The following is a 15,676-nucleotide window of genomic DNA, read 5'->3' as shown; positions in this document are numbered from 1 at the left end:
TTTCACTAATTTCTTGGTATTCTATGGCGTAATTAACATGTTAGTATTATTTTTAAAAACATCTTTTTATCTGTTCTTTTTAAAAAAACAGATTTTCTTTCTTGGACTTTCATTCTTTCACGTGCACTTCTTTTTTTTTTAAATTATACTGTAAGTTGTAGGGTACATGTGCACAATGTGCAGATTTGTTACATATGTATACATGTGCCATGTTGGTGTGCTGCACCCATTAACTCGTCATTTAACATTAGGTATATCTCCTAATGCTATCCCTCCCCTCTCCCCCCACCCCACAACAGGCCCCGGTGTGTGATGTTCCCCTTCCTGTGTCCATGTGTTCTCACTGTTCAATTCCCACCTATGAGTGAGAACATGCGGTGTTTGGTTTTTTGTCCTTGCGAAGGCTTTGCTGAGAATGATGGTTTCCAGCTTCATCCATGTCCCTACAAAGGACATGAACTCATCCTTTTTTATGGCTGCATTATGGTGTATATGTGCCACATTTTCTTAATCCAGTCTATCATTGCTGGACATTTGGCTTGGTTCCAAGTCTTTGCTATTGTGAGTAGTGCCGCAATAAACATACGTGTACATGTGTCTTTATAGCAGCATGATTTATAATCCTTTGGGTATATACCCAGTAATGGGATGGCGGTGTCAAATGATGTTTCTAGTTCTAGATCCCTGAGGAATCGCCACACTGACTTCCACAATGGTTGAACTAGTTTACAGTCCCACCAACAGTGTAAAAGTGTTCCTATTTCTCCACATCCTCTCCAGCACCTGTTGTTTCCTGACTTTTTAGTGATCGCCATTCTAACTAGTGTGAGATGGTATCTGATTGTGGTTTTGATTTGCATTTCTCTGATGGCCAGTGATGATGAGCACTTTTTCATGTGTCTTTTGGCTGCATAAATGTCTTCTTTTGAGAAGTGTCTGTTCATATCCTTCGCCCACTTTTTGATGGTTGCATTTCTTAAAATTGGGTTCTGTAAAAAGTACTTTTGGAATTTGATTCTTCACCAACTCTGTAGATTTATTTTGGGGAAAATTAATGTTTTTGTACTATTGCCATCTGTGATTTAGATCTCACTTGATTTACAGTATCTGTTATAGTTAGACTTAATTGTAGTTATTTATGTTTGAGTTATATGTCCCCTGCTAGATTAGTAATTTTGAAATCCCCTCTGTATCACATATAGCATATAAAAGTGCTAAACAAATTTGTTTTGGCCAATGGATGAGTCAACTGTGTGAGACAAGAACTTCTTACGCATTTCTTGCATATCCCATAAAGTACTTTCTGCCTGGAATTCTCCATATAAATCATGAGGCAGAATTTTAATATGCTTGAACCTTCAGTCTAAGGGAAAGTGCCTTATCTGTCTAAAGAAGTGATTCATGTTTTAAGTACTATATTCCAGGAGCTACAACCACTTCAACAAAAATTTATTGAAAGCCTGGTTTACAGTAGTGAACATGGCAGACTTCCCTTTCTGCCCTCCTCCCCCCATGTCATACAGTATATGTTTCAGTGAGAAAGACAATGAATAAGTAAACAAATTAACATGAATGGTGAAACCGGACAGTGCCAAATGCTAGGAAGTATACAAAGGAAGTGTGATAGAGAGAGTCTGTTGTTAACAGTGTTGTAAGGTTAGAGGAGCCCTTTCTGCAAAGAAGGCATGTGACCTGAGACAGTCAGTCACTTGGGGTATGTACAAACTGTAAGTACTGCCTCCCTGAGTGTCTGCATGGCTAGCACCTTAGAAGTTGATACCATGAGACATAAACCATTGTAAGACTAAGTATCAAGGACTGGCATCAGGTGTAAACACCTGCAGTTTGGAGAAATTCATTACCAAGGTGGCAGGCCATGCTTGCAGTTTACATTAGGTATTTGTGAGCCATTATCTTGATCTGGTGTGTACTGAGGCTTGTGTTTACCTCTCCTTTGATGGAATCCAGTTACTTCTATTGTATTTTATTTTTTAAATTCTGGGGTACATGTGCAGGATGTACAGGTTTGTTACATAGGTAAACGTCTGCCATGGTGGTTTGCTGCACCTGTCAATCCATCACCTAGGCAATAAGCCCAGCATACATTAGCTCTTTTCCCCAATGCTCTGCACCCCCTGCCCTGCATCGGCAGGCCCCAATGTGTGTTGTTCCCCTCCCTGTGTCCATGTGTTCTTACTGTTCAGCTCCCACTTATAAGTGAGAACATGCGGTATTTGGTTTTCTGTTCCTGTGTTAGTTTGCTGAGGATAATGGCTTCCAGCTTCGTCCATGTCTCTGCAAAGGACATGATCTTGTTCCTTTTTGTGGCTGCATAGTATTCCATGGTGTATATGCACCACATTTTCTTTATCCAGTCTATCATTGATGGGCATTGGGGTTAATTCTATGTCTTTGCTGTTGTGAATAGTGCTGCAATGAACATACATGTGCATGTGTCACTTTTAAATCCTTTGTTCCATGCGATGTAACCATGATGGGGAAAGAAGATGAAGGGATTAAGAGGCCAATCTTGAATGCTTTCCACACCCTCTCCAGTCTTCACTAATTGTAGCAACATTTTTTATCAGTTTTATACAGTTATCTGTGTGTGTGTGTGTGTGTGTGTGTGTGTGTTTGTGTAGGTGGGGGTTCTGTTTAAGTTTTCCTGTGATTTATTTCTGAAACAATTCTGCTACTAAAATAATTTTGAAATCCATTAGAATAATCCATTTCAAAATTTAAATGGTTCTCATACTGGGGAATCAAATGGTATGGACATTGTCATTTGCTGTTCCTTTCTTCCATTATATTGAAGTGGATATGTGCAAAATGGTTCAAAATAAATGAAACCTTTTTATCAAGGTAGAGAAGGCAGAAATTAGATATAAAGATTGGAGGCAAGTTGTTATGGCTTGAGATGATTTTGATTTGTAAATGTAGAAGAGATGGAAAAAATACTAAAGTGTGATTTATAGCTACAAGAACAAAAGGGCAGGACTAGCCATGGAGGGGAGCATACAGGGCCAGGGACTGGCTGATCTGAGTCCTGGACTGCTACCTCAGCCTGGATCTTGTCCCCTGTGTAACCTCAGGTATTGTCTTTCAGATGTACTGAACTGGTACTATGATTACCACTTTGCAGAATTTATTCTGGGGACCAAACATTATCATATGTTCTAGATATTTGTGAGCTGCCAAGTGACATCAGTGCTATGTAATTTTAATCAAATGGAAGGAGTGCATAGATGAAGTATCTAGTGTAAATCTTGATAGGGTGTATATGGATTAGGTTAATGATCTCAAGCCCAGAAACAGTCTATAGCCAGTTAAGCAGGAAATAACTTGTTGAATAAAGGATTTTGGCTAGCAGAATTGATGAGAAAACTGGAAATCAAGTTCTGGCAATGCCAAGGACCTCAGGATGACAGACAGCAAGGATTACTGGAAGAGTCTGCTTAAGATATTTCTGCAGGCACTGGACTCTTGATACTAGGGCCTAGAATAAAGGCACGTAATATATTTTTAGTAAAATTGTTGAACGAGTGGATAAATGAAAAGCATGTGGTAGGTGTTCAGTAAATAAGTGTTAAATTAGTGAGTGAAAGAATAATGAGGCACAATCACTGCTAGACACTTGCCATTGCTATTGTGATTAATTTTCAGTTCTGCCTAGGTCCCTAACTCCCTACCTCTAACTTTAAAGCCATGAGTAGAAGGTTATAATTAAAGTGGCCAAACCCTAGTGCTCAACTGTGCAGAGAGAAGACATATCTGTTCTTAGGTTTCTGCAGTGAGTGAGTACTTTGCCTATCACCAAACCTTACACGGATGGGAAGGGTGTTTGGATTCTGGTTGTCCAAAAATATGATCAGTGGTCCCCACTATAGTGTTGGATTAACTTCATGTTAATTATTTGGAAACAGTGGCAACAAATGTATTTGGTTACTAAAACAATGTAACCATTTACTGTAGTTTTCCTGTAACTGATGTAAACAATAGTTGCAGTGTTGTTCTCTATGTTGTAGAAAACTATATTTAATTATTGGATTATTACCCAATGTTATTGTCTCAAATTAAATACTACATTGTTGAAACAAGAGACATGCAATTCTGGAATTCAAACAGAATTGTTTTTTTCTTTGAAATGATGTTAAATCAGTTTAGAAAGTAGAGAAATGACCATTACATGCCTTAATTTCTGTTACTAATTGAAGTGGAGGAAAACAGTGACTGATAGAAGCTTCGTTTAGTGAAATTCAACTAGCATCTCCTCTTAAATAATTTTAACATATTTTCCAAAATATTGCCATATCTTTGATGAATTATTTTGAAAAACCTGGCTTCATTTGTGTAGAAGCCATTCATGTTTTCTGGTATTTCTTTCTTTTGAGGATGTTTGTGTAAAAAAAAAATTCTAAAAGTCTGAAAATAGGCTCACCTCATAAAACACCAGCCACATAGTTCATAGGTCTTGAGGGAGTCTCCAGGGATTACTTGGAGATTTTATATACATATAAAAAAGTGTATCAAAGTGTATATGTACTACATTTTACTCTAGTTGGGTTTATATAATTTCAGATTTCTCTGTGCACATTGGTGATTTCACATTTTAAGTTTATGGGATTCAGGAAGCACATATGTTTTAGGCTGTATCACATTGGTGTGGCACTAATCAGATGGCATGTAAATAACTTGATAGGATCACTTGATAAACTATCATGATTCTTCAATCCATATGAGACTTATTTGGGAGAGAAGTGAAATTACATGAATCAAGGGAATAGTATTATGTTTTATAAATTTTGGATATAAACTTTAAGAATTTTATTCTTATTCATAAGTTAACTCCATATGTTTAAGACGCACGACATTAATGATAAAAATAAGATCCATTGCATCATTTTTATATAGGGGTGTTGGCCTCATGTTAGTGTGGCCTTCTGTTTCTGTAAGGATTCTGGATGTTTAATAGACATTTTGGGTTGCATCATGAAACTTTATTGACTTTTATGGTGAAATTGTTACAGGGCAGGTGAATCACAACATTGGGGTTTAGCCCTAGAAGGTTGGCTCAGGAAAGAATTCAAGAGTGAGCTGGTGGTAGAAAAATCAGCTTTATTGAGGCAGGGGTGTTACAGCTCTGTGACTTCTCCTTCAGAGCAGGAGTACCCCAGGGCAGTGTGTCAAGAGTAGCAGCTCAGGGGCAGTTCTGCAGCCATGTTTATACTACTTTTAATTATGTGCAAATTAAGGGGCAGGCTATTCAGAAATTTCTAGAAGACGGAAGGTAACTTCTGCATCATTGCCATGGAAAGGGATGGTAACTTCAGGGTGTAGCCATGGCAATGGGAAACTGTCATGGTGCTGGTGGGTGTGTCTTATGGAGAGGAGCTTTCGTTGCCTCTTCCTCGTTTCTGTCAGTCTTCGGTCTGGTCCAGAGTCACATTCCACCTCCTACCTCATTATGAATAATGAAAAGTCAGGCTGATAGGGCTCTGAATTTTCTTTCTTTGCTTCTGTCAGAGTTGTCCCATCTAATCCGTCGTATATGTCACAGTTCACTTAACTGTTTTTATTAAGAGTTTCTGTCTTTAAAGCATTTTTGGAAACACTATCCTATGCAATAAATTTTAGTTGGCTTCTTCCATATTTTCTTTTTCTTAATAAAGAACAAAGCAGACTTTTATTTCTAGTGAAATGTTTACAAGATTGGGTCCTGAATAGACCCAAGAAAATAAATGTCATTTCTCTGAAGACTGCTAATTGCTGAAAGGCCCATATACTTTAAAAATGTTATCTATGAACATAAGAAATTATTTAGACAGGTATAAATTACTATACGGTTTTAAGAACAGTGTTAAAAATATGTTTCAGAAATAACAAATTGTTATCGTTTTAGAAATGCTGATGTCATAGATGTTTTTGCAGCACTCTAAAGCAGCAAAAATGCATTGCAGTTGTGCAGTATTAAGGAAGTTGAAACATTGTTGACTGAGCTCACATTAGTTTGTTGGCTAACCACAAAATATGTAAAAAGGTAGAGCTTTCTGCATGTTTTTGATGCTGTGGTTTCTTGACAGGAAGGAAAGCAAACTGCAGAAGCACAGCAAACTGCAGAAGCACCTGCAAAGTATTATAGGAAACAGTGAGACAACGATTAGGGCTTGGAGGATGGCCTACCATTAAGAAAAACTGTGTTGCATTTTAAGTTATGTAAAACTATGTTTAGTTGAAAATGTGTATTTTTAAAATATCTTGATTGCACTGTTCATTTATCATCACATTCACATTGGTATATAGCTACACTGTACATTCTTTAATCTTCTATTAATATTTTCTTTTATTTGAAATCTTAGTTCAACAGTTTGAAGGTGATGAAGTTAATTCCATTGTAATGAGAATTTAATATGTTTGAGAGTTGGTATATTCTGTTGGTTATCACAGTCTGGACTCAGGCATACCTAAATCTGAGATTCAGTGTTGCCTTTGCCTTGATGTGTGATCTTAGACAAGATAGTCAGCCTCTCTTTGCCTCATCTCTAAAATTGGAATTGTAACAGTGATACTTACCTCATAAAGATGTTGTGAAGATTAAATGATTTAATCAACATATAACCCTTAGCACCATATATGATAGTTTTTATAATATTCCCCAGTGAGATAATGGTGAGAAGTGGGCATTTATTAATTGCTATATTATATTACTGTTGACATTTATATATATACTGTTGGTGTATATATTAATTGCTATGTTATATTACATTTATTAATTGCTATATTACTGTTGGCGTTTGTTATGATAGAACTTTTTACAATCTCATGAAATATTATTGTCCCACCTTACAAATAAGGAAACTGATGTCTAATACAAAGATACTTTGATTTTCAAATGCAAGGTATAGAATCAAGGCAGTTAAACAATTTGAGTTTTGCTCAAAGAGAGAGTTTTGCTTCAAGAGAAGCTGACCAAGAGAAATTAGATAATTTGCCTGGTCTTGGTGAAAGATAATAAAGGCCAATAATAGGAGGGTTGGATAAAACTGGGCAAATTTGTTTGACATTTTAGCGGTAGAATCAACTAAATACTACTGCATGTGATTCAGTGTTATAGGTCAGTGCAAGGAAACATTAATGGCTCGTTCTCGGATATTTTGAGTTTGAAGTTCCCATGGGATATCCAGATTTAGATGCTCCGTAGACCCCTGGAGCTGTAAAATAAAAAAAAGACTTCAGTGGAGGTTCTAATTTTGCAAGTAAAGAGCATTAGAGTTAATAGTTGAATCCAACAAAGGAGTGCCAAATTGAGAAGTAAAGAGACCAGAGAGCAAAATCCTGATGGGCACCAACATTTAAAAGGTAGTTGGAATAATTTGGTGTGGCTAGCAAAATGTTTAAAATATACTAGGATAGTGAAATAGAGCACAGTAAAGGGAACTGCAAGGAATAAGGTAGTCTCTGGCAATATATGTATTCTAGAGACATCAAATGTTATTTTTCTTTTTGAGCATTAAATTCAATTCAGCAATTTTGCAATTATGCAAGTAGTTATTTCAAGCATGTGCTCACAAAGCACTTTGCACGAGCTGTACTTCACTATCTGCAAACCTTGTATCTGGTCCTTGCTTATGGAAGCATTTTGAAAAGTTTCAAATGTAATTAAAAGTGATAGAATTTTTTTTTTTTTTTTCCTGGGACAGGGCCCTGCTTTATCACCTTGCCTGGAGTGCAGTGATGCCACCTTAGCTCACTGCAGCCTCAACTCTCAGGCTCAAGAGATCCTCCCACCTCTGCCTACGACTAGATGGGACCACAGGCATGCACTACCAAGCCTGGCTAATTTTTTCTTTCTTTTTTTTTTTTTTTGAGATGAGGTCTCACCATGTTGCCCAGGCTGGTCTAGAATGCCTGTGCTCAAGCAATCCCACACACCTCAGCCTCCCAAATTACTGGGATTACAGGCATGAACCATTGCACCTGACCATTTTATTTGAGTTGTATTATTTTTCTTTCTACATTTTGGCTCTGTGTTCTACATTTAATCATACTATACCATTATTGAGAATGAGAAGAGCTTGAGAAATTTGTTTATATGATGCACTACCGTCTTCCAAACACAACTCCTTCTCTTCCCTTAAGAGTAATTACCACTATTCTGATTTTTATGCAGTCATTTTCTTGATTTTCTATATTGTTTTATTACCCAGATATGCATCCCTAAATATTACAGTTCAGTTTTGCTTTTCTTTTAAAGATATTTTTTGAGTATCTTATAATCTTCAGGTGCCCCAAACATAGCACCTGACGTCCAGTACAGAGACATCTCTCTCCCTTTTAAAATTTATCTATTGAAAAAACCAGGCCAGGTGCGGTGGCTCATGCCTGTAATCTCAGCACTTTGGGAGGCCAAGGCAGGCAGATCACCTGAGGTCAGGAGTTTGAGACTAGCTTGGCAAACATGGTGAAACCCCATCTCTGCTAAAAATACAAAAAAAAGTTAGCCAGGCATGGTGGCATGCACCTGTGGTCCCAGCTACTTGGGGGGGCTGAGGCAGGAGAATCGCTTGACTCCAGGGGGCGGAGGTTGCAGTGAGCTGAGACAGCACCATTGCACTCCAGCCTGGGCAACGAGAATGAAACTCCATCTCAAAAAAAAAAAAAAAAAAAGAAAAAGAAAAAAACAGATCATTTATTATGTAGAATTTTCCCAGAATCTGGATTTTGTTGATTACTTTCATGAAATGTAGGTTAATGTGTTCTTCCATAAACCATATTTCCTGTAAACTGGGAATTGGATCAAGAGACTTAACCAGTTTCAAGAACCTCCTCCAGCACCTTTTTTGACAAGACTATATCCTAGGTAGTGGGGTATTCTTCCTCAAGAGAGACATAATTCTGTTTTTGAAATTATTGCAGCAGCTGATGCAAAATGCCTAGATCCGTGATTCACTAGGGGTTGCAGCATCATTATGGTATATTTGTATGATTTCTTTTTTATTCATTTGCTGGAATTTTTCTATAAAGAGAATGTTTAACTTCTCTACTGTTTGGTTAGCCAGTGATACAGTTAGTGTAGGACAAACAAGTTACATGCTTAATATTTTTTCTTTATTTGCCACTGTTCAAAATTAAAGTTAGCTTTTTTGTGTTTTCCCTAAGTGTGTGTGTGTGTATGTGTGTATTGTTGGATAGGTAGTGGTTGGGAACCTGAGGGTTAAACTGAAGAAACAAAAGACAAGTAGAGGCTCTTACTGCTCTTGCTCTAGTGCACCCTTTTTTTTTACACCAGTATCCCAGAAATCTGGGTTTCTGGGATACTGGTAAAAAAAAAAAGCTTGTACTTACCTGCTGGGTCAGAGGTCCTGAAATCTCAGGCTTTGGAAATTGGGTTGGAGTGGAAGGGTGGGGAGTCCTAACCATTCCATATTCCTTGCCAAACTGTCAGGGAGGAACTTTTTCTCTGCAATTCTGTACAGTTTCAGGCTCAGTGAATTAAACTGACAAAAGATAGATTGGCAAAACAAAAAGCGTATTTAATCACATATGGACAAAATTTACAAAAACATGTAGCTCAAAGGGGCAGTTAAAAGTGGGGGCTTATATACCATCTTAGTAGGGTAAGGAGAGGAGGAGAGAAAGGCCGCTTATGGAAAAACGAAATGAGTTTTAGGAAAGATAAATGAGCCTTTTAGATAACAGGTGGAAGATATAGTTTTGTGACAGTGTCTGTTTAGGTGTGGTGTGAAGATTTCTCTTGTTCAGTGATAAGAGTCTATTCTCCCTATTGTTCCTAGGGAGGGGATTTATGACAATGGAGGTTTTTTGGAGTTCCTTTGAAAGGCTCTGCTTTTAGTCAGAGTAGCTTTTTAGGAACTCAAATGCCTTCTGCTCAAAATAATTTGTACGCTATCCTAGCATATTCTGGACCCCTTCAGTGTGTGTGTGTGTGTGTGTGTGTGTCTGTGTGTGTGTCTGTGTGTGTGTGTGTGTGTGTGTGTGTTGTTTTCAAGATAAACACTTCAACTTCCCTAAAGCTTCTCTAAGGGTTAGCTCCTTCTCTTCCCACCTGTAGATGGGAAGAGAAATTGAGAACCTTTCAGACTACTTTTTAGGTACAAGTTTAAAAAATTTGCTAAGAGGGAAGGTCTAATGTTAAATGTTCTTATGATAATCAATCAATCCAAAATAAATATCTATTTTGAAAGTCAAAAAGGATAAACACCTCATGAATTCATACTGATATTGAAATTCAGTTAAAATTCAGAACTACTGGATGCTTATTTAAATTCTCTGTCCTGTACCTATGTCTATATCCAGTCACTACAGGTTCTGAAGAAGACTAGGAATGGTTAGAATATAATATATCACTCAAATCCACGTTACAGACAAAACATTTTCATAATAACTACCAACAACGTGATTACTCAAAATTACTGAAACAGGCATTCCATTCTCACCTATGAGTGTGTGTTTGTATTTACAGTTGTGCTGTTTTTACACTGTCAGAGCATATGGCACTTTATAGGCTACTCTCTACCCTATATTCTGTTCAGTACAGAGCTTAAGGAGATAACTATCACAGCTTTAGGCTTTTTTTTAATTGTGTTAATGTTGGATCAAAACTTTTCTCTAGGTGTGCATATAAAAGGGAATAAGAAAGGGAACCAACTATGTTGATAGAGGAATAAGTCTTCAAATGAATGTTACATTAAGAAATTGTCAATAAAACACTACTGTTAATAATATAAAATGTTTTATATATTAGATTCCTCTGAATATAACTTTCACATTTTGTCCTCTTTTGTGCTAACAGAACATTCTAGTATGCTAGTAGAAAAAAATATCACTTTGGAAAGGCCTTCTAATGTAAATCTCACATGCCAGTTCACAACATCTGGGGATTTGAATGCAGTAAATGTGACTTGGAAAAAAGATGGTGAACAACTTGAGAATAATTATCTTGTCAGTGCGACAGGAAGCACCTTGTATACCCAATACAGGTGAGTATACAAATTTTAACGTACCTTGCTCACCAAAAGTAGCTTAATTCTAAATATTCTTGCTGACTGAGCATTCTTTCCTCTGCAGCCACTTGAATGTTATGCCAGTATTCTAATTTGCATATTTACAGAATTATTTCTCTTTTTAAATTTTGATTAATGGCTAAGTCTTTTCATTTTCATTAAGAAGGTTTTGAGAACTAAGCCTATATTAATAACTTGAATTATCTTTAGGTTCACCATCATTAACAGCAAACAAATGGGAAGTTATTCTTGTTTCTTTCGAGAGGAAAAGGAACAAAGGGGAACATTTAATTTCAAAGGTCAGTATTAATAACTTGAGGAATAGTTAATAACTTCAGCATTATGTTCTTAGATTTCTCAATCCTGTAATTTTTAAATTATTTTTACAATAATAAACCTAATGTAGCTGAAAGAAAGTCATATGCTTTCCAGAGCCACAAGAGGCAGCCTTGAAAATGGTCTTGTATCCCCCAAGTCCAATTCCTTCCTGCTTCTATTCGTCAATTTAAAACACAGGTTTTAGTTCAACAGGCCAGCCTACCACATTATTAGTGAATTATATCAGTCGCCTGAATTTCTTTATTTATCCCTTTAAATTCATAGCTTTTATAATTGTCCTCCACATCTCTAAGTTATTGTGGTCCCAGCCTCTGAGTGTGGGTTGATGTTCTATATCTATAGCTCTAGGACATGGGATTTTAGGATCCATAAAACTTAAAAATAATATGGAGATGCACAAAGGGTTGCCTACTTTTTATCTTACCAAGTAAGGAGGTTTAAAGATACATACAAGCCCCAGAATATCACCCACATTTCTTTTCCTTGGAAACAAACGAATGAAAATATTTTACCATTACCATCATTAAACCAAGACTCAGGAAGGTCTTAATCTCATAATAAAGGCTAGTTGTTTGAGTTAGATAATTATCATTATGAAAAACCCAGTATTTTGTGGTGATTAGTGAACCATAATATCGTGCTGGTATTTGGGAAATGCAATCTGTTGCCATATTAACTACGTTGGACTCTGCTTTGCACTAACTTCCCAGGAAACATGAAAATTGTTGTAACTTTTCCTAAAACTCCTAAAGCCCGACTGTCTGCTGTGACAGAATGTGGATGCTATTCTCAAGGCTCCATCAATAGCAGAATGGCTTGCTTCACCATTGCCATGATCTAGTGGTTCACTCTTTTGTCCCTCATTGCATCCCTTCTGCACTCACAGAGTCATTTTATTTTTATGGCTTTGTAATTGTTCCAATGTGGTGAATATAATAAATTATTGTATATATATGTCTTGGTCTCTCCAAAAGCAGAGACTAGTATCATTCTTTGATTATTTTAGTCGTGTATATTCTTTCTTAACTTTTTTCCCTCCATTTGCCTTTAACTTAGCGAAGGACTAGATAACACCATATACATTTCCTTTCAGTTTCCTTTTCCTTACACATTTCATTTTTCCCTCTCCTGCCTCATCTGCCCTTCCCCTTCTCTTTCCTTAATCTCTCTTTTCCTTTCCCTTTTTCTGTCCTTTCTTCCCTCCCACCTTTTGAGTTCGTTTTCTTCCTTCCCTTCCTTCCTCCTTCCTTCCTTTTTTCCTCCCTTTCTCTTTCTTTTTCTTCCCAATGAGCAAAAAATAATACTAAACACACAAAATTTCAGTGAACATGTTTTATTGAGTTTTTAAAAAATATGTAAAGAAGGCCTACAAATTCTGAGGAAATGCTTACAGAATCTTGTGACTTAAAGTGCTCCCAAGATATTCAACTTTAAACACTTTTCATTTTTTTTCTAAGACATTGTGCTCTGGAAATATATACTAGTCATACCTGCTTTCAATATTGAAGATAACACATTTTTCTCATTAGTTTTGATAATTACTTAAATTATTATGTGGAAGTGATCATTCTTGTGTCTAATGTGAAGATTAACAAGCATTTTGCTTTTCAACGTACCAATACATTGAATTGCAAGTATTCACACCGAAGGCCTCTTGATTCTCCAACTGTTTTGACATAACTAAGCTGATTTTGGCTGGTGTCAGCAGCGCTGACCCAAGGCCTAGGATTTAAATCAAGGCTTTAAGGAAAGCAAAGAATCACTGAACATTTACTTTTTTTTTTTTCTAGTTGTCTTGAAGCAGTTTAGGTTAGCTAATTTGTTTTTAATGCCCCTTTAACATTAATGTAACTTTTAAGTATGTATTATATCTTGAAGATATTTATAAAATTAATAAGTTGGGTCCTTTCAAATCTTCCTTCGTAAAATAAAAATTCTCTATAATTCATCTAAATTGAATATTGCTTAGAGAAATAATTTTACTTGAGTAGTATTTAAAGACATCTGTACATTATTGATATTATAGTTATTTAATAGGTCTGAAAGCCTTATAAAATGGTGTGTATTTTTATAAATGTCCTATTATATTATTTCTCCATATGGTTTACTTAATGGTTTTTCCTAAGAACAATAATTATCTTTTCTTAGAAGACTTACAACTGCATGTAGATGAAAAGCCTGTTTTATTCTCTATTTTAAATTGAGCCAAAGATAAATTTTTCTGCCATTGACTACATGAGCCACCTATAGTGCATGAGCCTGAGTCTTCAGAACAATTCATCAGCAAAGTCCCTGCTGCTGTCTTTATGGGTGCTTGTTGATTTACTACTACAAGGTTGTCAAAGGCCCTCAAGATTACTGATTAGTTCAATGCACAAAAACCTGCTGACTTTATGTGTTTCACTGTTGATGCCAGGACAGAGGAGACAGCAAAAGTGTACACTGGAAGTTTGTGACTGCTAATATGTTGCTGATTACTTGCCACCCAAGAAAGAGAAAGATGAGTGATGGTCTATAGTGTTTCTCAGTAGTGGATCAAATATTCTGAGTGGTTGCTGAAAGCTTCCATAATATTTATCAATGTTAAAATCTCTTAGTAGAAAGTATGCAGAAATTTAATTGGTAAAGAACAAGAACTTTTTGGAAGTCATGATGAGATTTTGATAGTACCAAATGTAGTGAAGCCTGTCATAGGTCAACTATCTGTCTTCCCCTGGAAGTATCTAAAAATATAAAGTATGGAAAGGTAGCATAATAGAATCACCTGGGACTTCAGCCCTGGATCCCAGTGTTGAAGTATAGTTAGCATTCTTTTACTACATGGAGTAATCTTTTTTCCTAATTTGGTGATACCTAAAAGTCTTTGAACCGATATGACATTTAGGCCAATTTGTTCTAGTTCGTGAATACACAAATATAGTCTCCAATTTTACAACTCCAGAGAGCTGTTACTTTTACTGGGTATATCCAAACCCCATCTTCCTAGAAACTAGCCTGAATCAGCAATTTCACCTCCTTCAAACCTAGTTTATTCCAACCCTAGCACTCTAATGCATCCTACTTTATGCAAAGTCTTAAAAGGTCAACAGGGCACATTAGAATACTGTCTCACTGTCCTTATATTAATAAATATTTCCAAATATAAGCTGTGGCCCTGAACCCCAGAATAGTTCAAACAAATGTCATGTTGCCTGAACATAGTGCATTTTATAATTTAAATCCACACTGCTGTTATTATCCATATATAGCAGAACAAAAGCATGGTTTATGGTATTTTAGTCATTAGTCTAGGGGATAATCAAGAAAACTGAAGAGATGGCAAGAAAACAGAATTTTGGTTTCAGCTTTTCCATGTTGTCACTCAGTAATTGTCAGCTACCTGCAATTTACAGCCTGATCTTAATATTTAGTTGGGATGGTTTAATAACATAGTCATATATTCCTCATCAAAGCTCATAGAATACTCAACTTTCTTGAAATGCCCCTTGCAGTTTCCAGTATGCTTCCCAAGCAGGTGGCTCTTCGAGGAATACTGAAAAGCAGTGTATATTCTGCCAGGTTTTTCCCCAAGAATTACCTTTCTTCCACATTTTATTCTTAGCCTGTGGGTAAATTTTGGTATTTTGAACCTATTTCAACACATATTTTCCTGCTAAAGCATGACTCAATTGCCAGAAAGAAACATGTAGAGATTGAGAAATAGGATATCTGAGAGAGAAACAACCTGGGAAAGCGGAAACTGTGTCCTTAACTGCTTAGTGTCTAATGCAAAGCCTGCACTCCAAAACAGTGTTTGTTTTAAGGCAAGCCTAACAGGGCTGTAGAGGTCATTGCCCTAGTAATGCACTAATGCATCTTGTGCCTCTTCAGATGGAACTCAGGGAAGTGTGGCTGCTTTTCCTCTCAGGTTGTAGGGAACCTTGTGGCTTCAGCAAAGAATCCCTATTTTAGCCAAGCTCCAATCTCTGCTTATCTGCAGGTCTTTAGTTGACATGATTTCACACATTCTTTCCCTACTGGCAAACTAAACATATAAATGAAAAAAGTAAACACACAAACACATGCATGTGCACACACACAGACACACACAACCGAAAGAAGCAAAAAACCTGCTAAAATTGAGAAAAGTAAAAGAAAAAAATTAACAAAATAGTCTTAGTTGATGAGTCTACATCTTCAATGCAAGTGTACCTTCTATAATACATCCTTCAAGGTCAATCAGAAGGAACTGATGCACCATGTAGGCTTTTCATTGTACTGTTCATGCTGTTATCTTCTAATATTCTTTACCAAGTTATTTACACCCTTAAAACTTA

At 36.5% G+C, this 15,676-nt stretch overlaps 1 protein-coding gene across 2 annotated transcripts in view; it reads left to right on the top strand.

The window, feature by feature from the left end:
• Positions 1-15,676, top strand: part of EMB (embigin) — a 45,982-nt gene that overhangs the window by 20,053 nt on the left and 10,253 nt on the right. For both annotated transcript variants that reach the window (XM_032144884.2, XM_032144885.2), the window contains exons 3-4: positions 10,811-10,997; positions 11,232-11,320. In XM_032144884.2, coding sequence (XP_032000775.1) covers positions 10,811-10,997; positions 11,232-11,320 — 276 coding nt within the window. The remainder of the gene's footprint in view (positions 1-10,810; positions 10,998-11,231; positions 11,321-15,676) is intronic.

The sequence above is a fragment of the Hylobates moloch genome, unplaced genomic scaffold (genome assembly GCF_009828535.3).
Source record: "Hylobates moloch isolate HMO894 unplaced genomic scaffold, HMol_V3 SCAFFOLD_23, whole genome shotgun sequence".
Lineage (NCBI taxonomy): Eukaryota > Metazoa > Chordata > Mammalia > Primates > Hylobatidae > Hylobates > Hylobates moloch.
The sequence above is the reverse complement of the archived record's forward strand: the minus strand, read 5'-3'. Positions and strand labels throughout refer to the sequence as shown.